Genomic DNA, 25,714 nt, shown 5'->3' on the forward strand with positions numbered 1-25,714 from the left:
ACTTTGTAGTTTTCTTCTGGAGCTTTTTAGTCACTTGTGGTTGCCTTCATCAGAGGATGGAGTTTGCTCAGTTGTCATGGAGATGGTCAGTTGTCATAACATGAATAAAATATCATATGTAATCAAATGTAATATTTTTTTCTTTCACCTACATAAGAAAACATTAAAAAAGTTATTTGATAGATTTATTTATTATTCTAACAAACTGAACATTTTTGTGCTACTTCATAAAAAACATATTCCAACACAACTGTTTAAAATATCTGGCCTAATTTATGTCTATGATCCATAAAAAAAAAATAAAAAGTTAACTGAGCACATACATGACAATTAAATGTTAGTTGTGTTATTGTGCAGCTGCAAATACGCTATTTAAATCAGTGAACACACTATAAAATATAGTATTCATACTGTAAAAAACAAATACATATATAAAACAGTAATACATTTTCATTTATGAAACTTCATGAAGTTTGGAATGTTTATATGCACACAACCTTCAACTTTCGGAAAAAAACAAATCAACCTGAATCAACAGATGCAAACAGCAGATGCAAACTGACTGTATTGGTTGAAGACTAATCATCTCTCACAAGAAAGGTAGGACCAGTGACAGCTATTATGACCTATAATGAGTATTATTTGCCACTTCCATTGCTTGCACTGATAGTTAAAACAGTAGGTTAAATACAGAACTTTCATTTAACATTAAAGGTTGAAATAAGAGTTAATACTGAAACTGCATGACTGAATAAGGACCAAAGGTTTATCCAATTAGGAATTTATAATTTCACATAGGAGAGTGCTGTAATACTGAAAAACTTTTCCAAATAGTGTCAGCTGATATGTGCAGCAGTGTGAGTATGTTTTAACTTGTTGGGGACAAACAACTGCACGAGTCTGCTGTGTTTTGATAGCTTATGCGTCACTTAATGGAAAGATTGATTCAATTATTCATTTAAAAATGTGTAAATCAGGAATAGCAAATGCTGTAGAAATCAGGGACAAAATGAGGCTGATTATTCCAGGATCTAACAATTAAAAGCAGCATCTGTCACTTCACCACAGTGTAATGTATGCTCTTGTATACTTTTAAATAGTGTAAGCAGATACATTAAATTCCGTTAATTCATTGATGTAGGTTACAATACGTTAAATGAAATTAAAACATTCCCAACCTGAAGTCTACTTCCTAGCTTTTTCTTGAGTTTTCAACTTTATCACACAGTTCTCATCAGCCGCTGGAGTCAGTTTGCTCTGTTGTCATGGAGACGGATCTGTTTAAATGCAAGCGCTCATCCATGGACTCAATCACTCTATCATACCAGCTACTTAGCTTGTCAAATGTACAATTTACTATACCCTAGACATGAACCAACACAAGGAACAAATACATTTTTGTAGTGGTTCAAATTTTATTAAAGTTTATATGTATAAAGAGATCTGTTGGCATTTTAAACTGCAGGAGGTAAAAGATGCAGTTGGCTAAGGGTTTATGCTGTAGACATGTATGGTTGTGTGTACTGTATGTACTTGTGTTACTGTTTATTGTATTACGTTTGAATCTGTAGTTTTATTATTTCATTATTTGGAGTTCAGAGTCCATTAAAGTATATTCTACACTCTTCTACTCTATTCATTTAAGTCACAGAGTCGGTAAGTGATGTAGCATTTCCTGCGGTTGTGGTTTGGCTGGTCCTCCAGGTTGATAGATTTTCAGGTATATTTTGTCTCTCTGTTTTTTCCAGTATGCTCTCAGACAGTTCAAAGAAAACCTTTGTTTTTCTGCCCTGGAGCATATTGGATCAGAGAGAAGAGAAAAACTCAAGGCAGATGGGAAAGTATTATGAAATACACCTGAAATGTTGCCAGACTTCTGAAGGCATTTTAAATTAGCTTGTGGTTTTCTCTTGCTGAGTAACTGCTTGTGTCATGGTATCTTTGCTGTTGGATAGTCAAATTGCGATTGACCGCCCTTATATTCTCACTTTCCTCTGACAGTTACAAACAACAGAGATAAAAGATGGATCCAGTGCTGTTTTCTCTGCCTGAGATCATCCTAAATGACAGAAAAGAGCCTGATTGCACTCAGTCAGGATTTTCTGATTTCTCCCCACATTATCACCAACTGTCCCCTGCTGATACATCTGCCTCACAAGAAAAACTACACATCCCCGAATTGTCAGAACCGTCCCTTCAGATGAGCCATGAAATCATCAGCCGAGTTGGACAGTCTCGTCCGTCACGACCTCGTCATGTGATGAATGAATCAGCGTCACTGAGAACTTCCACAGTTGCAAAAATGCTCCGGACCATAGCTAATTCTGATCAAAGAACAGACACACAGTCTTGGACACAGAGGGACTCAAACCAGCAATCTGTGCAACATCTGATCCAGATGCAAGCCCAGGACAGTCCCTCTCCACTGAAACTCCAGACTTTATTACCAGGTGCCAGGTCCCAGCCTGTATTGACACCACTTTTACCAGAGCTCATATTTACTTCCAGTTCTCCTCAAGACTGGCTGAATATAAGCCCCATCGAGTTCTGGTACAGCCCATATTCACCTCCTCGTTCTTGGCTCCTCCTGCCGTTGGTTCGTCCCAGCTGGTGCTTGTGTCCGCAGACAGTGCCCGTCCATCAGCCCTGCAGTCCAGACCTGTAAGGGATATACAGCAGATAACGTTATATGCGATTTATAAACACTGGAGGTTTCAGAGTTGAATCCTGATTGTGATACTGTATCTGACTTCAGGGTCTCGAGAAAAGCAGCTCAGCAGGTCAGCCAGCAGTTAAATGTAACGTCTGCTGCGTCAGGGAAAGCAGAGAATGAAGAGCAGGCCAAGTCAGAAGGTCAGAGGTCATGGATTTATATAAAAGGCCAAGGAGAGGACATGAAAGTGCATGTCCATTTTTAGCCATGCTAGCTAGGGATGGTAATGTCAGTTTATCAGTCCACTACTTTGGTGCAGACTGAAATATCTCAACAACTTTTGGATGGATTGCCATGAAATTTGATGCAGACATTCATGTGCCCCTGAGGATGATTTGTAATAACTTTGGTGATCCCTTAACTTTTTATCCATCGCCATCATCAGGTCAAATTTTTAATTCGTCCAGTACTTTATGATCAAATACCTGCAAAACTAATGACACTCCCATCCAAGGGCGTAACTTTGGGTTGAACATTGGGCCCCCCCCCCCAGGAGATTTTTTTTTTGCAAATAGGCTTTTAAATGTCTGTTTTGCATTAATTATAAGGGGAAGAGAGATACTACATACCAAGAGATAAACAGCATGCTCTACATATCCCCACTAGTGCAGTTGAGTAGCATAAAATCATTCACTTTGTTGTTCCAGTATAAGTAAAATGGATATTTATCACTTCCTCAACATATCTTCAACAATTTGATAGTTATGCCACAATTTAACTATATTTAATCCCTATTATTCTGTGATAATTATTGAATTACATTGAATCGAGAAAACCAACCACTTTATCTTGTTTTGACAGTTAATATTTTTCATTTGATTCATCATTATGATACGATATATTTGGGGGGATTGTACTGGCCGGTTTGGATTACTGGGGGGGTTACAACCCCCCATCCCCCCGGTAAATTTCACCTATGCTCCCATCAGGCTCTGCTGTACTTTGTGTTTAGTGCTAATTAACAAATGTTAGCATGCTAACACACAAATTGTGTGCATGCTGATGTTAGCATTTAGCTCAAAGCACCGCTGTGCCTAAGTACAGCCTCACAGAGCTGCAAGCAGTAGTGAAAAGTAACTAAGTACATTTACTTCAGTACAATATTGAGGTATTTCCATTTTATGCTACTTAATACTTCTACTCCTCTACATTTAAGAGGGAAATATTGTACATTTTACTCTACTACATGTATCTGACAGCTGTACTTATTGATTACTTTCCAGATTTTTTACATGAAAAAAACATATGAGCAGCTTATAAAATACAGCACATTGTTAAAGATTAAAGCAGCGGTTACCAACCTTTTTGGCTTGTGAACCCTTACAAAAAAGCATTGGGATCCCTTGTCACAATCTTGTGACCCTTTGAAGGGGGCCGACCCCTAGGTTGGGAACCAATGGACTAAACTACCTAACTGTATTTAAAGTAGTTCAAACTAGCTCCACCTCGAGCAGCTACATCAGTAAAATGGTACTTATGCAGTGATGCTTCAGTATTAACAATCTAATGTCATAAATAATAATATATAATTAGTGGACATTTTACAGTAGAAGTAGTACTTTTACTTTTGATACCTTAAGTATATTTAGCTGATAATACTTCTGTACTTTTACTTCTGAATGCAGGACTACTTACTTGCATTGTTGTATAAGTACTTTTACTTAAGTAAAGGATGTGAGTACGTTTTCCACTACTGGCTGCAAGTATGGCTGTAGACTATTAGTCTTGTTTAGTAGGAAGTAACTTGAGAAACACCCATTTTTTTCTGTGCTGAATTTTGAGATCTTAAGACATGCTTAGAAGAAATGAAAATGGTTAAAAGTTAATCTCTTTTTAAAAACTTTTTACAGTTCTTTCACTGTCTTTCCTCACAGAAGAAAAGCTGAAAATTTGTACACCTGACAAGGACAAACCACAAGCAAACAACATAGACGATAAAACAACAAAGTCCAAGGTTTCTCCTGGATGTCTACCCTCTTTGGACGAAGAATCGCTGGCAGAACACGCCTTTGAAGAATACATGACAATCATGGACTCCTTCAGTCCCAAGGTCACGTACTATACGTTATAGTATAAAATCTAGCTAAAATTACGCATGCATATAGGGATTTCACACCACAAGATTATTATTTTTAGAAAAATAATTGTGTAGGCGTAGCTCTGACAGATGATTTAATCTTTCATCAAAGTTTTGTCACTTTGTTCAAAGAGCAAACACTTCATTATGGAACAAAACTCTACAATGTGCAAAGTTACGTTTGTACTGTAAAACTAACGCACCATAAACGCCTAAATCTTCTGCTGTTTCTGACTCCTCAGATCCAAGCGGGCATGGAGGCCAAAGAGAATGAAAATGAAGTAGAAAACAGCTTAATTCTGGAGTTTCTGGATGAACTGTGCAGCAATGAGGACTTGGTCACAAGGGTAAGTCATCAGTGGCATTAATATCATGTGTAAATCATGACACTGGCAAAATGTTGGAGCTGAGAACCAGTGGTGGAATGAAACTAAGTGCATTAGTTAGTAGTGGAGCAACTTTTAAATGAAAGCATCATCCCCTCATTATTTTTGTTGCAGTTCCAAGATTTCATTTCATTAACTAATTTTTATTGATTCAGAGGGCAGCAGAGTGGTTTTCAGGGCAAACATGACAAAGGATTTATGTCATAGTTGTCTTTTTAATCATGACAATATGATCATCTTGTTTCCAGCAAAGGTTGCACTATGATTCATGCTGTTGGATGACACTGTTGGATGGGAAACAGCTGTTAAAGCCACCACATATAGTGGCCTATTGTATACTGAATTAGTATATTAAGTGATTATTCTTTCTTTCAGGTGGAGTCAGCACTGAATATAGAGTTCCTGGATTCCCTCCTTTCTTCAGACGCAGAGCCGATTGACCTTCTTGCATTTGACAAACAAGAGCAAGAGGTAACATGATAATAAGTGCTGTAAATGTTGTGTTTTGTTGCCTTGTGAGCAGAAGGTTGAATTAGGATCAGAAGAATTTCAGTATTTTAGCATTAGTTTGACTCTTAACAACTGTGCTGTGCCACTGTGTGCTTGTAATTGAGGGTCTGTATCACAGGACGTACAGTATTCACCCACTGCTTCCAAAATGTCCCTAAGCAAGTGCTGCTCGACGTTTCTGTAAAACAGCAGATGTGAGAGTTGCTGTAAGTGTGTAAAATGGCCAATTAAGTAATCTTTTGTTTTTTCTCTTTGACTTTGCAGGAGACGCTGCAGGAGCATCAACCATCTGCCGATGCCACTATCGATCCTGCTACTGACGGCACATCTCTGGTGTGTTGCCAAGTACTTGAGTCATTATTGCCCTTTTAACAATGAACAGTCTGAGGGGTTAAAAGTAAATAATCCTGCTGTTGGATGACAAGATACTAAAATACTTTTCTTAAAGACTAAATCATCAAAAGCACTAACTTATAACATGGAACATGTTGTATATAACATATATATATATATATCATATAACATGATGTTCATTTTATTTATCCCTTCTGATGCTCATCTTGGGCTTCAAACCTTAAATGTTAACACAAATGCTGTGAAGTTTGAAAGACATGGGTGTTAATCAGGCAGCGAGGGTCTCAGGAAAGACACTATGAAGTTGCATTGTGCGAAATGTAGGGTTTTGGAGGCGTAGCTCATGCTAGAGAATAAAAGTCAGGATATCTAAGCCTCTGCTGCTTCGATTTTGACGATTCTTTTTAAAATCTGTGCTTCACAAGCCACATTTATGGAAGTGCAATACTAAATCGCTGTAGTACCTCTTTAATTTCTTTCTTTCATCTCTTTCTCTCAGGTGGGGCCGACACTGAGTACAGAGTACCTGGATTCCCCCCTTTCTTCAGATCCAGAGCCCATTTACCTTCTTCCACTAAGGAAACTTCAGCAAGAGGTAAAAATATAATAAATAATAGTTTTGTGGCTGTGATTGTTGCTTTGTTACGAGAGTATTAGAGGAGCTGTTAGGAACAAAATAATATAATGGTTGCGTTTCTGTATCTATTTTTGTCTTAGTTTTAATAGTATGATTGTATGGTTGTATGTTGTATATAATTTATATAATATAGTTATAGTAAGTTATATAAGTTATATAATTGTTGATGTACACCTGCAAACCTTGTGGAAAATAAATAAAAAATTGGTCACAAAAATGGAACTAAATAATATAAGATTTTGAGCATAAAATAATATTACCAAGAAAAAAGTTGCAATATTTTTGAGATAAAAAGTTGCTTGGAGAACAAAATGTCAAATGTTATGCGTAGATTAGGCTGGATTACATGTGCATTTCCTGACAGCCCATACTGTGCAGTTACTGCAGTTTTTACTGCAAAAGACTTGTTTTGACTGCAGTATCGTTTTCCTCTGACAGGTACACTCAGTTGCCAGTTTTTTAGGTACACCAGCTGAAACTAATGCAGTTTAATACAACAGTTCTGCAATCAATCCTACCTAATATATTAGATCACATTGTTTTAGTTAGGTGTACCTAATAAACTGACACTTGAGTGCATGCACAAAGGCATGGAAAATGCTATAGGAAAGGTTCAAATTATCTTTCGTAAAAAAAATCTTTTATTTCCATCTTTTTGTTTTTCTCTTGGTCAACAGGCTTTGGAGGTGATCCTGCAGCAGCAGTTACATCCCCCTTCTGCCAACTCCAACAGCATAGCTCCTGTAACCGAAGAAACATCTCCGGCGACTTCGCATGCCGAGGAAACTGCACCACTCCAGAGAGCTCAGTCACCCATTTTGGATCCTCCAGGCTCAAAGTCTGACACAAATCCAAACCATGATGGACAAAATGCACCTCTGAGTATGAGGAATATAGGATCAAAGGAAGGTTGGACTCCTCTCCTCCCTTCACTCCGTATAGAAGAACCACTGCCAACTGCTCCCACACCGAATAACTATAACCCTGTTAATGCCATGTCTCCTCTTGGTTACGATGGTTCTCTTTTCATGGACTATAGTTTTAACTCATCTCTGCAGTTGCTTGCCAATATCTCCCAAGACACCAGTCTTACATCTGATTTAGAGGCAAGAGACAATGATTCATTGGTAGAGGAACCTGCAGCCATATTTCCCACAGGGCAAGTGTCAGAAGCAACCTCAATGTCCTTCTCAAACCTTGCAGACACACAGTCAGCTCAGACGTCCCAAATGCTTCAGGAAGGACCTCTACCTGGGGATCCTCCTGCCTCCGAACCCCCCACAGCCTCCAGTGTTTCAGGGTCCAATGAAGACCCTCATACCATTGCTGTAAAGAAACCTGCGCCCAGTTTCAGAGCTGATTTGTTGACTGTCAGCCCACCACAGTCAGCTGGCCCTCCAGCTCTGAGAGTCCTGGCTCGGAAAACACTTCCTCGCCCACTGCCTCCACCACCAGCTCAGATAAGGGAGCCTGAGGAACAATGTAGCCCCAAAAACAAAAACCCAAACTCCTCTTGTCTTGAGCACTACGCAGTTCCTGTGCCAGCTAATTTGTCTTTTGTGGCAGATTCCCATGCAGAGTCTTGTGATGCCCCAGGTGATGGCAATTTATCAGACTCGGTGCCTGAAAAACAGCCAAAAGGATTAGTCGTTTCTCAAGAGTTAGCATCCTCCGACGTTTCCTCTGAAGTCAGGACAGGAGAGTGGGGTGAAACGGAGAGAAAATGTGAGAAAGGTCTGGGAAAAGGTGTTGGAACAACAGTGACACAAAAGCAAACAGCTATAAAAGCAAGAGAAGAAGGGAGGACTAAAAAGACTTTTGAAAGGAAGGAGGAGCATAAAGAGAATGAGACCAAAGTCAAGGGAATGACAAACACCAGACGCAGTCAGAGGCTGTCAGGTCAAACTGAAAAAGAGAAAGCAAGACTGAGTGGTGAATTCATAATGAAGAGAGCAGAGGACAGAAGACCAAGTGAAAAGAGCATTAAGAAAACAGCAAAAATCACCCCAGAGAGGGACGGGGTCATTTATAAAAAACAGAAGAGACGGTCCTCAGGAGGAAGGCAATTATCTAAAAGAGAGGGCAGGCATTTTGAAGAGCAGAGCCGAGCAACAAAAACAGAAAATACAGCCGAACAATTTCCAGAAACGGGAGAGAAGGAACAACATCAAAAGCCCGCAGGGGAGATGCAGAAACTCAAGGTGGAGGGACGGGGACAGTGTGAGGCCAATAACCCCAATGTGAGGACTGAAAGTGGGGCGGAAAATGCACTTTCAACCAAAATGGCACAAGAGGAGAAAGAGTTGGGTGAAGGGAGAGTAAAAAGAAAAGAAGAAGGGATTCAAATGTCCAGTTTTGTAAGGAGAAGAACTAGGAGCACAACGACTGAGGAAAAAGTGCAGCCGACTCCTCTTCCTGCTGCTGGAGCTAGAGGGAAAATCAAACATTCAGAGATGGAGAGAAGCGAGATAAAGTCCTCACCTAAGAGAGAACTGCAGGACGATGACAAACCCGAAGTAAACGTGAAGGAGGATGCAACTGAAGGCCAGACTCTGCCGTTTTCAAGTCCAGTGAAAAGAAGCAGAAGCAGGAGAGATGGAGAGGAGAGTAGGGAGAGGGCTAACGATGCTAATTCAACAGGACGCAAAACCAACGAGGACAAAGTTTCTGGAAACTGCAGTCCACCCGAATCTTCTCTGCAGAGCCCAGGAGTTCAGACAGATATTCATTCAGCAAAAGCCTCAAAAAAGCAGTCATCAGTGGAAGGGCCACTGGACGAGAGAAATGAGTCACCTTCTGCGAAAACCTGTGAGAAAAATCTAAATCTAACCCCCGCTCTGTGTTCAGAGACCCTGCAACAAAGCAAAACAGTCGCATTAAGTGGAGGTGGAGCTGACAGACAGGCAGAAAGAGGAGAGCCAGGTCAACATGGTGACGTCACGGGAACCAAAACTTGGGACTTTTACAGCTTAAGGTCCCAAAGTCATAAGCCAAATGTGTCAATAAGGGGAGTAAATAGGACAAGGATTCAAGAGGAGGCAACACATCACCCATCTAACCCCAAACCAAGTCCAGACCAGACACCAGACGTGAAAGGTGAAGATGGAAGAATAAATGAAGAGGCAGAACGCCCAAGCCTCTTGTTGAGTCCGATGAAAAGATACCGGCATGAACGTGGGGTTTCTGAAGAGAGGGAGAAAAGGGTAAACGAGACAATGCAATCAACGGACAAAGTGAGGACTGAAACACAGATGATCAGCTCAAGTCCGGTGAAAAGAGGAAGGTGGAAGAGCAGAGTGGAGGTAAACTCAGAGAGAGACGAAGAGCAGAAGTTGACACCGAATGAGAAAGGCAAAGATAAGGCACAGGACGAGGCGGAAACATCTGGCTGTAAACCAAGCCCACCCTCAACAAGAAGTAATACAAGGGCTAAGGATGAAAAGATTTCAGATTTATCAGCTGGACAAGGAACTTTTAAAGGTGGCAGAAGCAGTGCGATAGAAACCAGAAAGAGTCGTCGGCGATCTGAAAAGTTACCCTCAAAGTATAAAGACTTTATCTTGTGCAAAACAAACAGACCCAAACGACAGTTAAGGAGAAAGGAAAGGCAGGAAAGGAAAGAGAAGATGGATAATTAATGTGCATTTTGCGCTTTAATTAAATGTCTACCACGAAAAAAGGTGCAAGAAAGAAATTCGAAGTATTTAGATAAGTCCAGAAATGTGAGTGGGGGGGGGAAACACACTGCAAAACCTCCTTAAAAGAATTCACAGTTTAATTGTTAAATAGAAACAATATTCACACAAAAATGTAAGAATAATTATTTTACATAAAATAAACCTTTTGCTTTACAGAGTGTTTAGCTTCTTTTTGCACATACCATTATCCCGTTTAAAAAAAACAAACATTCAATATACATATGAGGGAATTATAAATAAGACATTTTATGGCTTCAAATGACATAAGTAACAGAGTCCTTTAACAGCAACTGGAACAACATGTGAACAAGATTTCTTGAGGATTTCTTGAGGACTTCCAGTCCTCAAATATACAAGGAAATGGTCTCACACACACACACACACACACACACACACACACACACACACACACACACACACACACACACAGAGAGCCACTGTGGTCATAATTTTGTGATAATTTAAGTCATTCTTTGGTTTTCTAATGTTAGCATGGTTGAATGTAGCAAAATGTTACAGTAATATAAATTTAAAAAGTACACCCATACATCCAAACACACAGGTATCAAAGTTTAAAAAAAAATTACAGTCCTTTGTCGACGATTATTCTGGTTCAATTTGTACCGTTGCAAAAAAAGTTTAAAAAAATAAAAATAAATTCCTCATTCCAACTTTTTGTTGTGTTGGAGGGATCCGTTGCTGTTGTGCATGTTTCCGTTGTTGTTCACAGCCTTCCCATTGGCCAGCGGGGTAGTACCCGCCTCCTCGGGCTGCATGTACTCGTTCACCACTCTCTGATAGGTCGGGTGGGTCGTCAGCACTCGCAGCAGATTTTCTGTGAAAAACAAGGCAGTTGTCATTCTGGTATCACAGAAGGAGTTTCAGATAAACATGTGCTATTTGTGTGAGCTGTTCTGTAAATCTCTTATTTTTGTTAAGGTACAGACACACTGATCTGTTATTGAATAGGTCATTTTGACAGTTTGTAAGAGGCCTATAAAAATGTTTTCCTTGTTTTGATTATGATAAGTAAACCTAAATAAACCTAAACCTTGAAGGCAAGGCAATTTTATTTAAACAGCACATTTCATTACAGATAATCTCAATGTAACGAGATGACAATTCAGTAACCTCAAAATCAAACAAAAGTATGATGGAGGCTGCTGCATCACTTGTCCAGTACAACACTGTGGATGGAAAGGTGACTTTTATTTTAAACCAGACAGTCCTCACTAACCGTACGCTCACATGTGTATTTTGTGCCCAAATATGCAAAAGAACTAAAACAACTTTTGAACTGCCTGTTATCCCACTAGTCTTAAACAGTTAATTATTTTGCCAATCTCATTACTTAGAGACACTCACCTTCAGTAAGGTGTTCTTGATTGGAGGCCTGAGCGTAAAGCTCAGCAGTTTGGTGCTGAGGAAAGCCCAGCAGCGCCCCCATGAGGCCTGACAGCTCCTCTGCACTCAGACTGCCTCTGCCCTCTCGGTCAAACAGCTGGAAAACAAAGACCGTGCATTTAGAAAAGACAAGAAAAAAAAAAAAAGGTTGTAAAACAACAGCAAGTAAGAGGTCTATGACGAAATGATGTGACACATTAGATCATCTGCATTTTGAAGATCTTCACTGTAAGGGTATTCTTACCCTGGAGTCTGAAAAAAACTGAAAACAAATGGTATAAATAAAACAGGACTTACAGTAAACGCAGTGTGAAGTAGTGACTTGAAGCTGACAAATCCTGACAGAGCAGCAGCACTCAAATATATCTGTCGGAGGTCGGCAATTTCATCCTGAAAAACAAAACACACAAAAATAGTATTACATGTTTTTGGACATATGCTTACTTACTTAATATTTTTCTGTTTTTTCCGCATATGTTGCTTGAAAAAAAGAGCGAGCAGAAACTGAAATTGGTATAAAAAAATTTGATAATTAATAAATTACTAAAAAAAAATGTATATATATATTATTTTGTCCAAGCAATCATATGGCTTGCTTTAGTAGTTGCTATGCAAATGTTCCCATAACCTGGGAGCAGTGTGAGTAACCATTTCTTCTGTTTTGAACTATAACACATGTTCAAGGTTTGTGAGAGGCCTATAAAAAAGTTCAAAGTTAACTTAAATAAGCCTAAAACCTTAAAAAGGCAAGGGGATTTTATTTGTATAAATCTCTTATATCTCAAGTAAAGAGATGACAATTGAGTAATCTCCAATCAAACAAAAGTCTAGTACGCTCACACGCTTATTTTGTTCCCAAATACACAAAATAACTAAACAAATTACCATAAAACCATAAAACTCCAGAAGACATTTAATACTTTGCTGCAGCTGTTAGTTATCTACAAAAACACAGATGTAAACACCAGTGAAAAATGTCCTCTTGGATGATGTGTGAAGCTCAAGCAGCTAATCTTAGAGGCAGTTTTGAGTGTGTGTGTGTGTGTGTGTGTGTGTGTGTGTCTACTACCTTGGAGTAGAGGCGACAGATAGTGACGGCTGTCTGTTTATCCTTCAGCCCGAGAATAGAGGCGAGCTCCTCTGCACTGGCCTTTGACCCCTGAGCTCCTGACTGACACCTGTCAATCATTCTCTCCAGTGCTGCTTCCACTTCATGCGCTCCCAGACTGAGAGACAGAGAGATGAAGACAGTGAGAGAAAAAAAAAGAAGAGGAGGCGGCCAGGAGTCAAACTTGAGCACAGATCTTCTCTTACCCGTTTCGGTGTAAAAGCGAGAGAGTTTCCCTGGCAGGTGACTCCAGTGGGAGAGAGAGACCACCCAGTTTACTGACAGGAACTCGGCCCTCCATCACATAATCTGTAGCTGGGACTTCGAGGGCCCTGAAGCACAGCAGAAAAGGGCAGCATAAGACATCAGATATCAGATATGTAGCTTCCTGTATGTTGGTTAGCTAAATAGCCCAGTTATGTTGGCAGTTTTTTTTTAAAAATGGAGGCTATTATTTATTACTTTAGGCCTGTGTTAACTCCAAGTGCCCAAATTTGAGAGCTTTTAACCCTGTAGTTCAATTCCTGTAGACAGATCAGTGCAGTTTGACATCAGCTGCAGACTAAACACAAGACATCTAAAAATGCAGGTCATTGTTGTGCATATTGGAGGAAATTGTGAAAAGTTTAATTTGGTTAAGAACAAATGTAGTTATCTCATAGTGCTGTCTCAAGTGACAGCTCACATCCAACTATTTCTACATGTGATTTAAAAGTCCCCTCATGTTTTCTGACCAATGTTATGTTGGTTCACTGTGAAATGAACCAAACACAAAAAAAAGCAACAAAGTTTACTTTCTTTAAGGAAAGTCATGGATGTTTACTATGATTAATATCAAACACAGCACACCTGCCCCTCAGTGCACATTAAAACACACAGAGAGACAGCATGGCAGGAATTTCCATCCCTTCTTATTGCCAAAGTACTATCCATAAAAATAAATATGGCTCTTTATTAACATCTAGTGGCAGCTGTGGGAAACTACAACATCTGCAAATTGTCCTCAAAAACCAATGTTTGTTGTTTTCTTTTTCCTTCCAGATTGAGAGATTACAAATTGCGATATTAAAGCATTGCCTGTTTAGAAAGTTTAAAATCCCAGCAGCCATTGACACAACAGACGAAAGACTGGTACTGATCCACAGCACTCGCTGCTTATAATTATAGTCATTTTGTGCAAACAGACAATAATATATTATACTTTACATTCTATGCTACAGTGCTGTACTATATTATATTACTACATTTCACCTTATATTTTATATCCCATACTGTACCATATTATATTTTATTATGTACATTGTGTACTAGATCATATTTCTATATTAATACAGACAAACACTAAGCATCATTACTTGCTATGCTATCCGGCCATATGCTGTAATAGCAGATCATGGTATCATATTACTCTTACATGTACTATACTTTGCTGCTACTAATCCCATCACTATGTCACTTCACTTGAGACAGTACTGCACTACAAGTACAACACTGGCAGTAGGTACTGTATGTATACTGCTTGTCTTGTAATTTTGAGTTTAATTGCTCTTGTATGGTTTCTATTTTATTTATATTCTTATTTTTATTTTATATACACTTCTAATTATTTATGTTATACTTTTCTCTGTTTATCTGTACTTATTTCTTCCCTTATGCTGCTGCAACACCTGCATTTCCACTCTGGGGATCAAGGCTCATCATATTCTACCACTTACTTGGCCATGAGTTTCTGAACATTGTCTGCATACAGGTTGGGGTCCTTCTTCTCCTCCTGGGAGGGGTTGTAAACTGGCAAGAACTGCAGCACAATAAAACAGTAACAGTAAACAGTAGCAGGTAAAGGTAAAAAGTAGCTTCACACCAAGCTGAACAGTACTGATCTCTCCTGTTTGCAAGTTGGTCTGTTACACCTCTGACCACGCCTACCACTGGCGATGAATGTGATCAGTAGTGTGCTGTTTTGTTGCACCCGTTACTACGCCCAGTGATGTCAGAGTGTACTGAACACACCCTGAGTTCACTTCTACATCACTGCTGCATGCCGAGAACCTCAACCACTCAACACAAACGTTTTCAGCAGGTGTTAAGTTACTCTTTAAAGACACATTTGAATAAAATGTGAAACAAGACTTTATTATTTAGTTGATTATTATTATTATTATTATTATTATTATTATTATTATTATTATGATGATGATGATGAGTTAATTTGTGAGGTGAATGATCTGGTCAACTCTCTTACCTCAATAGTCATGTTGGTGTAGAACTGTGAAGTTGTGTGCCACAGTGCCTCAGTCCTAATGGACAAAAAGCCAATATTATATTTCATGTAGAAAAATCAAAACTGCTACCCGTGAGAAAAAAATAGATCCTGAGCGCCCAACATTTTTAAACCATTTAATAGATAATAGAATAAACCATTGAATTTGGCAAGGATTTGATAAATATGGATACATTTTTCTATTATGTATGTAATTTGATATATACAGTATCATGACGTAATACATTTTCTGGAAAATCTATTGAGAAACTGTTAATGGATAAAATAACCAGTTTGTTTGGCAAATCCAGCAAATTAAATACCTGACTAATCAAGATGCTTTCATGCAAAAAAATCATAAAAAAGCCAATATGACCATGAAGCAGTTCTCCTCAATGAGCAAATACACCAAGAGATATTAAAAAAGGATAGCTACCAGAGTATAAATGGTGTGACAATATCCCTGACGGTCTAGAAATTCATTCTGACTTACATATACTGTCATATCACCCAACACTAGCTAGGGAATGCTAAACTTTGCAATATACCCAGTTTTTCTTAATTTGTTTATTCAACAAGAGATTAATTAAATCCTGCACTTCCAGTCAGGGCTCGACATTAACTTTTTCAGGCAAGTAAATGTACCTTTCACTTGTCCAGGCACAAAAGTCACTTGTCCGGGTAAAAATGACAATTTACTTTTTTCATTTTGTTTACGAATGCAGAATTCAGATGAACAAACAGTTAAAAGCATCCAAACTCTGCCATGTGACATTGAGCAGATACTGCAAGAAATTACAAAACCTCAGAACAAAAGTAAAACTTTACAGCAGTGGTAAGCAAATAGTGGTTCGTGGGCCAAATCTAGTGAAAGCTGATGTTTTCCCTTATATTGTTCAAAACATTTACATGATTTCCCATTAATCTACCATAGATAAGAATGTAAATACAAGGCTTGTATAAATCCCAATAAATATGACCTCATACAGTAGCATCTAACAATGCCCCAGTGTGCAGAGAGGCAGCAGGCTTTCTGGACAGTGCATGGTGCTGAAATAAACGTACCAGATGAATTACACATAAATTATATAATTTAGCCTATTTTACCAGAACAGATTTGTGTCAACAACAGTAATTTTATGCAAACATAAATGAAGCAAAGTATCAGCAACAGCTCATTATTGTGGATTACAGTCATTCTTAAAGTGATTTAAAAGTCAGTGGTGAGTTCTTTTTGTTATTGGCGAACAACAGGAAGATTTTTAAGTGTTGACACATGCACAACAAATTTCTTCAGATGCACATTTTGTGGCGTGGTCTCAATTTTTACTTCTTTACTCTTATTGTTATAACTTACCCCAGGTTGTGTTACAGCTTGTGGGGCAGGCTATAACTATGGAACAGCTTGTATTAGACATTAATTACTGAATTCTGAAGAAGCTGGAAACATTGCTATTTGTAGCAGACAAGTAAGGGTACTTTGTGCCCAAATTTAAGAGCTCAAACACAAAAATTCAGCGAGTTATAGGTGCCGAGTTGCAACCATCCCTGGTCTCCCCTACTCGGATTATTTTGTATTTTCAATACCAACGACATGACAGTTGCATTGTGTTTAGGTAAAGTCAAAGTTGGCTAACAAGCTAGCCCCCCTCCTCCAGTTAGCTATGTTTGAAGGGTAAATAATCTCAAAATGTATTTTTGGGTTGGTCTGCGGAGCCTGAAGGAACGTCGCCACCACTGTTCTTCTGAAGTAAAATGTTTGAACTGTGAGCGGTTCCTACTCTGCTGAGTTGGACGTATCGTGGGAAAAAAATTTGTTTCAAGTCGGTATTCTGAATGTATTCATTTAACTAAATAGCCGATTAATGAGTGGCACATAACGTGAAGACACATGTTGTCCTACAAAAAAAAAAAAACACTTGTCCCGCACAAGCGGACAAACCTTAATGTCGAGCCCTGCTTTCAGTACACACTCAGTTGCCACTTTATTTATTGATATTTATTCATACTTATATTAATGCTGTGCAGTATCCACCGTCTAATTATCTGGTTAATCTGCTACACTTAACTTGACAGTACTCATTATTGCACTATTACTTAATACTTATATTATTACATTGTATTATACCGTACTATACTTATCAACCTGTAAATCCACTTTTGTACTTACACTTATTTTAGCTTTTATACTTATATCCACTTTGTACTTAATTTATCTTAGCTGTATTATAGTGTATTATATTTTGATTTGCTTAGTACTTCTATTCCTGTGTGCACTGACGTGATAGTGAGCAGCTGTAACGAAAGAGTTTCCCCTCGGGGATCAATAAAGTATTTCTGATTCTGATTAGGCACACCTAACTAAAACTAATGTAGTCTGATACAACATCTCATCAAACTACAACTGAGGGAGTTTAAAAAGTTCAAAGGTTCAAAGTCCTGGAAGTTTTTAAAATAATTTTCCAAGCTTACTCAACTTCCTGCCTATGTAGAAACCCAGTGTTTGTTTTTTTAACCATGGCTTCTATTGTAACCAAAATGTCATGAGAAATGAACCAAACACTGTTGCATTAACCAGACTGTTCGATTAAAGATGACAGATGGAGGAACTCACCAGGTTGTTCCTTTGTACGTCCAGCGAATAGTATCCTGAGGAAGAGTCATAAAAAGACTGTAATCGAATAGTGATTAATTTTTTTTTTTTTTTAAATCTATCTATAGTAACAGACTGGGTGGAGAGTTTTTTATAGCATGTGTAATTCTAGCCCCTTTCCCGTTACACTGCCCCCTTTTACGCACCCTGAGAGGAACCAGTATGCAAACTGGCCTGGACAAATATTACAGTATGTTCATAAAAATAACTACAGCCTGATAAAATGTAGGATACTGTAGTGTACACACTGTTCTGTGTGCAGTGAAGTGACAAGGAAGACATGGTAGATACAAATGAGTAATAGAACAAAGTGTCCCCTGTTTGTGCATAGTTATGCTACCATGTTCCTCAACTTTAAAAAAAGAAAAAGAAAAAAGGACAGTTTGACGGCTGTTTGAATGACAGAATTATAAACAGGATACCATAATACGGCAGAAACTAGCATCTTAAAAATCAATCAATTTGTGATGACGTCACCCTTTGGCATGCAGTAAAAAACAGTGTTTGAATGACTTTTAAGCTAGATAATCTTTGCTTTAACACACACACACACACACACACAAAGTTAACTTCTAGTCTGGTCTTATTTTTAAATCATCTAGTCTCTATAATAAAAGGCGTTTTAATTGCTGTACCTCAACAAAGCAGTGCGCCTCCACTTGCATGGGAATTCTTTTCCTCTTTTAATAACAGAGTCCCCTTAATTATTAGTATAACAATAAAATAGTTTTAATTTTTGTTTGTTTACAGAAAAGGTTTCAGTCGTAGTCATCTGGACACTGTTTTCAGAATCAAGACGTTTTGGCTCCCATCCCAAAGTCATTCTCAATTGTGAAAAAATGGGACGGGAATTAGAAATTTAAGCTACTCTGTGTTACATAAGCCCTGCCCTCAGATACTCAGGAATATACCTGAGTATCTGTTAATAGCTAGTTTCACCTGAAACTGACCTAATAGTTTCCAAGATGGTCCAGTAATCAGTAATCAGGCCTATTGTATTCTGGCTGCATCTACTTCATCACTGTTAGATGCAGCCAGAATACAATGACTTCCGGATGGGAGCCGAAACGTCTTGATTCTGAAAACAGTGTCCAGATGACGATGACTGAAACCTTTTCTACGATAGAACACTCCTGGACGAATGAGGGACTACACCGTCTTTGTTTACAATCACAAGTCAACTTTGAAGGGACCTTGCTAGAGTTCAGTTAAGTGTTTTCTTACTCTAAAAAGACCTTAAAATCATGGCCCCAGTTTAAATGTATTCCTTCATCAGTCACCCTGGATAACAAACACATTTAAAGTGAAGTTACCCAGTCTTACTCTTTAACAGGACAAATGGCAGCTGGAAGAATCAAATCTGTCATGTTTATTAGTTACCAGATGTTATTACAAAATAGTAGCTCAACCTGCCGAACCCAGTGCCTTCACTCACCAGCTTGTTGGGGTAACGCAGCAGAACAGGTTGGACCGGGACTCCAGGAAGAAAGGCACCTGATGACAGCGAAATGGAAAAAAATTAGACAGAGTGGCGAGACTGAAATGAGTAATGTAGAAGAGAGCAGTTGATCATCCAGTAAGAAAACAATCTACGGGCTGCTACGCCCTCTCATGCCTCTCATTCCTACATGTACAAACAGCAGCAAACTGGTATGTGCTGAGTTACACATCAAGAACCCATACTCACCAGGTTTGAATTTGATGAGAGTGCGGCCGTTAGTTGTGGTTCCCTCAGGAAACATCAGCATCTAGCAAAGAATTAAGAAAGGTGATTTATGAGTTAAAGCTAGGGTAGGTAACGTTAGAGAAACTAGCAAGAGACGGCTAGATTTTGAAAGTATCCAACCGAAAAAAATCCCACCCCTCCCTTCAGAGCCACTCCCCCAAAAACACATTTTCATGCGCAGTGTGTGCGCTGGCAGAGTGCGCGCAGGTAGACAGGCAGGTAGGCCAGCCAATCATTTCATGGGCTTATTACAGTGCTGCGACAGCCACACAGCATTTGATTTATCGATTGCTGTCAGGATGTAAAAAACAAGTAACAAAAAATGCTTCTGAAATACATTACCTACCCTAGCTTTAAGGCATGTGGCTGCAGCTGTGTGCACTTCCAGCAGGTGATTTTACAGGCTTTTTCACAACATTAATGGCCTGAATGAAAAAAAACAACCTTCTACTGACAATGTATCTTTAGGCCAATCTGGCTTCTGTGGTTTTGGAGATGGACTGGTTTCAATATGACTCATGTGCTCTGCACTTTCTGTTCACCCTCGTTGAAATGTGCACAAGGGCTGACTTGACTTTTTGCAATTTTTGTTGTTCCCTTCTTCTCCAATCTAGCGGATCAAGTTCCCTTCCCAAAGACTTTATCTAATCTCGATCAGGTGTTTGCTTGTGCCGAAGTCGAGATCTACGAAGCCAGCACAAGCAGAGAAAACCAGTTGCCTTCAAAGAAATTTGTTTGTTATTCAAGTTATTGTTGTTTCTGTTGCAAAGTGTGAGTGGATAGTTTGGTATTAATTGCCAGTTCTGTACACAAGACTGCAGACGAGATGGAAGTGGATAAGTTATCGTTCTTGTCTTTTCAATTAAATAAATACAAGGTACAGCAGATTATCTTTTGTCAACAGAAGTCTTAAGAGCGTTGAGTGACATCATCATAACACATCTCACCTGAGGCCAGTAGCCATCGGACGTCAGCCTCTCTGTGACCTGTGCGACTGCCCTTTTTCTCGACTCGGGATCCTTTCTGCTCACCAGCACAGACTGGTTGAACTCCAGCAGAGCTGACACACACACACACACACACGCACAAACACATTAAAGAAAACAGTCACACAAGAACAAAAAAAAAAAAAATCAGAACCAGAACCAATGGAGGAGTCCAGAGCAAGACGGCAAAGAAAGCAAGACAGGAAGTGCCAAAGCAGGCAGAGTAGATTAGAAGCCAAAGAAGTGAGTCACTTGTTTATCTTTGGACTTCCTCTGATACTTTTATTTTTCTCCAGACCTCTGTATTCTGGAGGAATAGGAATAGGTGGGCATGCCGGTGTGAGATTTCCCATCTATGAGCACACTGCACTGCAAGTTAGGCACAGACAAAATATTTTACCAGCTGAGATCAAAAACAGATTTGGGAAAACATGATGTCATCCAGGCACTCTGAAAGTTGCATAGTTACAAACATGACTGATGTCATGTCTTATCATGTCTTCGCAAAGTAATTTTCCATTGATCTTTCTCCCGTTATCCTTCAGATTTTCACTGTCTCTCCTACCATGAAATGATGCAGATACAAGGAAAAGGAGGAGGAAATGAGCAAAGAACAAGAAGAGACTTCGGGAGTGCCTTAAAAGGGACAGTTCACCCCAAAATCAAAAATAAATTTTTCCTCTTACCTGTAGTGCAATTTATCCATCTAGACTGCTTTGGTGTCAGTTGCCAAGTTTTGGAGATGAATCAAAGAAAGATAATCCACAGATTAGTTGTGAGCAGTTTCATGTAGGAACTAGCGGTACAAAGAAAATAGTTCCTACATGAAACTGCTCTGAAAAAAAAATTGTGGATTATCTTGAGTAACCGGGTCATGATTTCTGGAAAGAGAAATTGCCGTTGAGTTTTTCAAATGCATTTTCTAGGAGTTTTGAGCACCACAAGCGGAGTGCCATAGAGTCCCATTATATTCAAAAAATGCAGACATCTCTACGGCTGACATCTCCAAAACTCGCCAACTCACACCAAAACAATCTAGATGGATAAATAGAACTACAGGTAACACGAAAAATATGTATTTTTGTTTTTGGGGATGAAACTGGAGGTAAAAGAAGCAGGTGAAGAAGGTGGATAGTGTGCACATCCAACCCCAGAAGGGTTCAGGTGCAGGACAAGAAGCAGCATAAAAAAAAAAGGAAAAAGGAGAGGTAGTCCACACAATGAGTACAAAGTCTAATGAATCAAGGTTTTGATCTTTAGGGGCTCCAAAAAAAGCAGGTAAACACAGCTTCCCCTTCCACTCCCCCCATGACCGAGCTACCAGCTAAAGTGACAGCATTAATGAGCTAGAGTTGCAACTAACAAGTCTTTGGGGCTGCAAACGAACAATACATTCATTATCAATTAATTGGCCACTTACTTTCTTGATTAATCATTTGGTCTACTTTAGTCTAAAAATGTCCATCACAGTTTCCCGGAGTCCAAGGCGCTGTGTCCAAACGAATCACATTTTTGAGGGTCAAAGGTGCTCAAAAACTCACAAAACTTTGCACATGTCAGAAGTGGGGAAAATGTATATGTTGGGCATGGGTGTGGCAAAATGGCTCGATATCGCCCCCTATAATATTTCAACGAAGTAGCCTTCGCAGTACGTTCCACGTAGATGTATGAAATTTGGGAGGCAGATGTATCATCTCTAGACTTGGAGACTTACCCTAAACCCACTGAACTCTGATTAACTGATTCACAGCCCCTCACCTCCTATGACTGGCAGGCTGGTGTTCTCCGACCGCGACACCACCGATGCCAGCTGGGTGTGACACAGAACCAGCATGTCCAGAAAGCTGCTGTGAGGCGCTACCACCAGCACTGGCGCCTCCTTCAGGTCTGCCCTGCGACCTTTGACCTTCACCCACAGGAAGCCCAGGGTGAAGAAGACAGCTCGGCTCAGACACAAGATGATGGGGTGTAAGAGCCAGAGACGCCAGCCCTTGGCGGGCCGGGAGCGCTCCTCCTCAGACAGGCCGGCAAATCGTAACCGGGCAAGAGGCCACATGATGAGGAAGAAAAGAGCCGCCAGGGTGACGCGTACAGGGAAGAGGATGCTGCCCAGGATGAGGCCCTATAGGGACCAGAACAAAAAAAAAAAAGGTACATTTAAAACATAATTTAGGTCTGCAGGGGGAAACACCTCGTATAATCACAGACATGGCTGATATTAAAACTCTGACACGTTTTGAAGCTGGACTTTTTAAATTAATTTCTATAGATTTAACACATTTACTTAAACACTGTGTACAGAGTCAGTTTAATTGTATATCGACTTTAAAAACTAAAAGAAATTATTAAATATTTTTGTCTGATGTAGTACTTAACAGTGGAACACAGTTCACTGCGTTGACCATCCGTTTGAGTGGTTTTAGATACATACATTTGTCATATTTTGCTGTCTGTCTGTGAGGGAAAAATATTCCTATCAACATCATGATACTAAATTCAGCCATGATACTGTTGCCTCGGTCATAGAGTTATGCAACTCTGTGGTATGTTATCGCCATGCCTTTTTATGCCTGAAACATTAATGACTTGTCTGTTTTGCCTAGGCACCAGAGTCAGAAAGAGAGCTGTGAAAGACTCTTTGTTCTTTTATGGGAGTCCCTGGAGTATTAAAAGCTCATATGAAAAATAAAAAAAGGAAAACTTGAATAAGGCATGAAAAAATGAGTTTAGATGACTTTTAAAAAGACCACAGAAGGGAATTTTGGGGGTTCAAACAGATATCCAGCACTTTATAAACATAGCACCCTTATCTGTATTAGAAGTCAAGTACAGTATGAGTTGGTGTTTACAAGTTAGGAGTTTGTTTTGAGGACAAACTGGACTCTTGCCAGTCTAAATACTGCCGAATTAGTTTCAGGTGGCAGATTTTGGGGGCTTAATGAAGCCCTACCAGAGTAACAAGTCATCTCTAATACAGCTTGTTTGACTTTTGTCGCTATTAAAGTGAACACTTTTGTGAATTTGTGCCAGTGTGTCTGCCTCTCCGCTCCATTTCAGCCATGAAATCAAATATTAAGACTTTTAATTTGGACGTTACCCTGATCCTCTGCGCCCTGGTCAGCTTCACCTCCTGAATGAACGGATGTGGATACCCGTGCGTTGCTGAGTGACAGTCGTACTTCTCCATGGCGACGAGGCAAACCTGACTCGACTGAGTTCAACTAAAAAAATTACTAGAATTTTTTTTTTAAAACAAATAAATAAAATGAATTTACACTCCCTTATCGGTTGAATAAAAGTTAAACAAAATGTGGGCAAAACAAGTTGTTGTTTTGACACTTCCCCACTTTTTCGAAAAATCTCTCTCGCGCAGTCAGTTAAAAATAGAACGTTCGCTAAAACCAACGGTTGAGGAGTTCTCCGGACAAATAAACACAACAGTCGACGCCAACTAGCTAAAAACAAACTTCTCTGGTCTCTACCCTACATATGGCGAAACACAAACACACGCTGAAGAAAAATCACCCATCCTTTCTTTCTTGTAGACTCTGTCCTCACCTGTCCCGCCCCTTCATGTCTGACAGCCCGGCCTACCACCGCGACTCAGGGTTCAGTCAGTGGGTGGGTCGGGCAAGTAGAACCGGTCCCTGAAACTCAGCCATCCCAAGACCTTTTTCGGGAGAAGTATGTATGGAAGCCCACTGGCGATTGGAAAAAGGGGGAATCAATGAAATGTTACATGACAAAAATAAATATACCCATGGTAAGTCAATTAATCTAAGATACTAAGTGAAAATTATGTGATAGGTTAGAATGACAGAAATATAAAGCTACTTTGTCATAATTTTGACTTATAAATCAAAATTATGAGATATTAGCTTAAACATTTGAGTCAAAATCTTTATCATAATTCTGACTTTTTATCTCATATTTTGGCTTAAACATCAAAATTTTGATTTAGCTTTTTTTTTCTTCAATATTTTTTTTTCTTTTCTACCTTTAAATCAGCCTGAAGCTATTATGCACAGGCATGTAGGTATTAAAATATATAAAATATATATATATTTTATAATAGGAACATTTGTCAAGAAAAATTACACAGAGAGAGTATTGCATTTAATCACAAAACACTTCTGGTACAGGCAAAATAGGCAAATAAATACAAGAAAAAAGCCCCCAAATGTAATCTCATCAGTTAGCTTCTCTGAAAATTGAAGCCTGTAAACTTTTTTTAACTGATGACATAAACCTTTATAACACTGATTAAATCTATATATGAGAGCTTTTTATATTTACCAATATACACCAAGAGATAGATGGTGTAGCCCTTTTAATAGGGAGATTTTCGGGTGTCAAAAGTTTCCTTTAGGTTTTTACTGCATACTTGACATACCTTACATACAGTACTGAATACAGGTTGGAAATTAAATATTCTCCTAATTTATGTGGTTTCTTAAATTTCATTACGGATAAGCAAAAATCTGTCCAAATGACCTTTTTTTTTTTTTTTTTTTTTAGATGTTGGTCAATCAAACTCTGTGTAAATGCTCACCCTTCATACACATTCATCCATATAACAAAAGCTATACATGCTTTCTGCTACTCGCCTCTCAGGTTTCCCCTCTGCTCTACCTGACTGCTTTTGTTCTCCCTCAGGGTGTTGCTGCTGATACCAATAGTAAACTCCTGTGGAATAAACACACACCCACAAAGAACAACATTAAAAAGCAAATGTAAGAGAAAGAAGGAAACAAAAAGGTTAAGAGGTTTAAACTGCTTTTTATTTCTGGTTGAATTTAGCAGAATTTGTATATAATGTTGCCTTACTGTACTTCTGAAGGTTGCCAAGTTGTCACACTTTCAGTTGGTAGTAATAACTAAAAGGACGCTGTTTTGGCAACGGGGGCATCATTTTGCATTTTATTAAACTCCAGGTCATCTCCTTGCCTAATTATCGTATTTTCTCAAGAAACACATAGCAATTTCGCAGTGCTCCTTCAGTAACTTTAGAGTTACACTTATCCTGAAATTAGCGGATAAAATATGGATCAAATAAAACATTTACAACATTGGTAAATTGAATTCCATATTTTATATCAATATATATCATCATATAGTAATTTTCTGGAAAATCAATTGACAGTTTATAGATAAAATAAGCAGGTAGAAATGTCTACTTTTGGCTAATCCAGCAAAATAAAT

The 25,714-nt window shown here is 38.9% G+C and overlaps 2 protein-coding genes across 3 annotated transcripts; one reads left to right on the forward strand and one right to left on the reverse strand.

Annotated features, from left to right (window-relative positions):
- Window positions 1–252: 252 nt before the first annotated feature.
- On the forward strand, window positions 253–10,760 carry LOC122869760 (protein piccolo-like). 2 transcript variants are annotated; one of them, XM_044183054.1, is made up of 9 exons: window positions 253–600; window positions 1,749–2,661; window positions 2,756–2,853; window positions 4,588–4,763; window positions 5,033–5,137; window positions 5,552–5,647; window positions 5,951–6,019; window positions 6,540–6,635; window positions 7,355–10,760. In XM_044183054.1, exons 2-9 carry the CDS (start codon window positions 2,024–2,026, stop codon window positions 10,313–10,315), a joined length of 4,239 nt encoding a protein of 1,412 aa, XP_044038989.1. In that variant the 5' UTR covers window positions 253–600; window positions 1,749–2,023; the 3' UTR covers window positions 10,316–10,760. The 2 variants fall into 2 exon arrangements, with proteins under 2 accessions (XP_044038989.1, XP_044038988.1); XM_044183053.1 differs by having other exon boundaries at window positions 2,002–2,661.
- On the reverse strand, window positions 10,435–24,116 carry lpcat4 (lysophosphatidylcholine acyltransferase 4). Its single transcript, XM_044183056.1, has 13 exons — window positions 23,610–24,116; window positions 22,271–22,634; window positions 20,474–20,586; window positions 19,488–19,548; window positions 19,236–19,294; window positions 17,762–17,796; window positions 15,130–15,184; window positions 14,603–14,685; window positions 13,094–13,219; window positions 12,849–13,005; window positions 12,077–12,169; window positions 11,741–11,876; window positions 10,435–11,210 (listed from the first exon to the last, which is right to left on the reverse strand). Exons 1-13 carry the CDS (start codon window positions 23,697–23,699, stop codon window positions 11,038–11,040), a joined length of 1,545 nt encoding a protein of 514 aa, XP_044038991.1. The 5' UTR covers window positions 23,700–24,116; the 3' UTR covers window positions 10,435–11,037.
- Window positions 24,117–25,714: the final 1,598 nt, after the last annotated feature.

Source organism: Siniperca chuatsi, linkage group LG22, assembly GCF_020085105.1.
Source record: "Siniperca chuatsi isolate FFG_IHB_CAS linkage group LG22, ASM2008510v1, whole genome shotgun sequence".
In the NCBI taxonomy this organism is placed as follows: Eukaryota; Metazoa; Chordata; class Actinopteri; order Centrarchiformes; family Sinipercidae; genus Siniperca; species Siniperca chuatsi.

What these genes read in the sequence shown, in the direction of transcription:
- LOC122869760 (XM_044183054.1), top strand. Translation starts at nt 2,024, where the DNA reads ATGGATCCAGTGCTGTTTTCTCTGCCTGAGATCATCCTAAATGACAGA. An exon ending in ATGAGGACTTGGTCACAAGG is followed by an intron (nt 5,138 to 5,551) that starts GTAAGTCATCAG and finishes TCTTTCTTTCAG; the next exon opens with GTGGAGTCAGCACTGAATAT. An exon ending in TTGACAAACAAGAGCAAGAG is followed by an intron (nt 5,648 to 5,950) that starts GTAACATGATAA and finishes TTGACTTTGCAG; the next exon opens with GAGACGCTGCAGGAGCATCA.
- lpcat4 (XM_044183056.1), bottom strand. Translation starts at nt 23,699, where the DNA reads ATGGAGAAGTACGACTGTCACTCAGCAACGCACGGGTATCCACATCCG. An exon ending in GTTCAGAAACTCATGGCCAA is followed by an intron (nt 13,220 to 14,602) that starts GTAAGTGGTAGA and finishes GCTGTGCTTCAG; the next exon opens with GGCCCTCGAAGTCCCAGCTA. An exon ending in TCTGTCGCCTCTACTCCAAG is followed by an intron (nt 12,170 to 12,848) that starts GTAGTAGACACA and finishes TTTGTTTTTCAG; the next exon opens with GATGAAATTGCCGACCTCCG.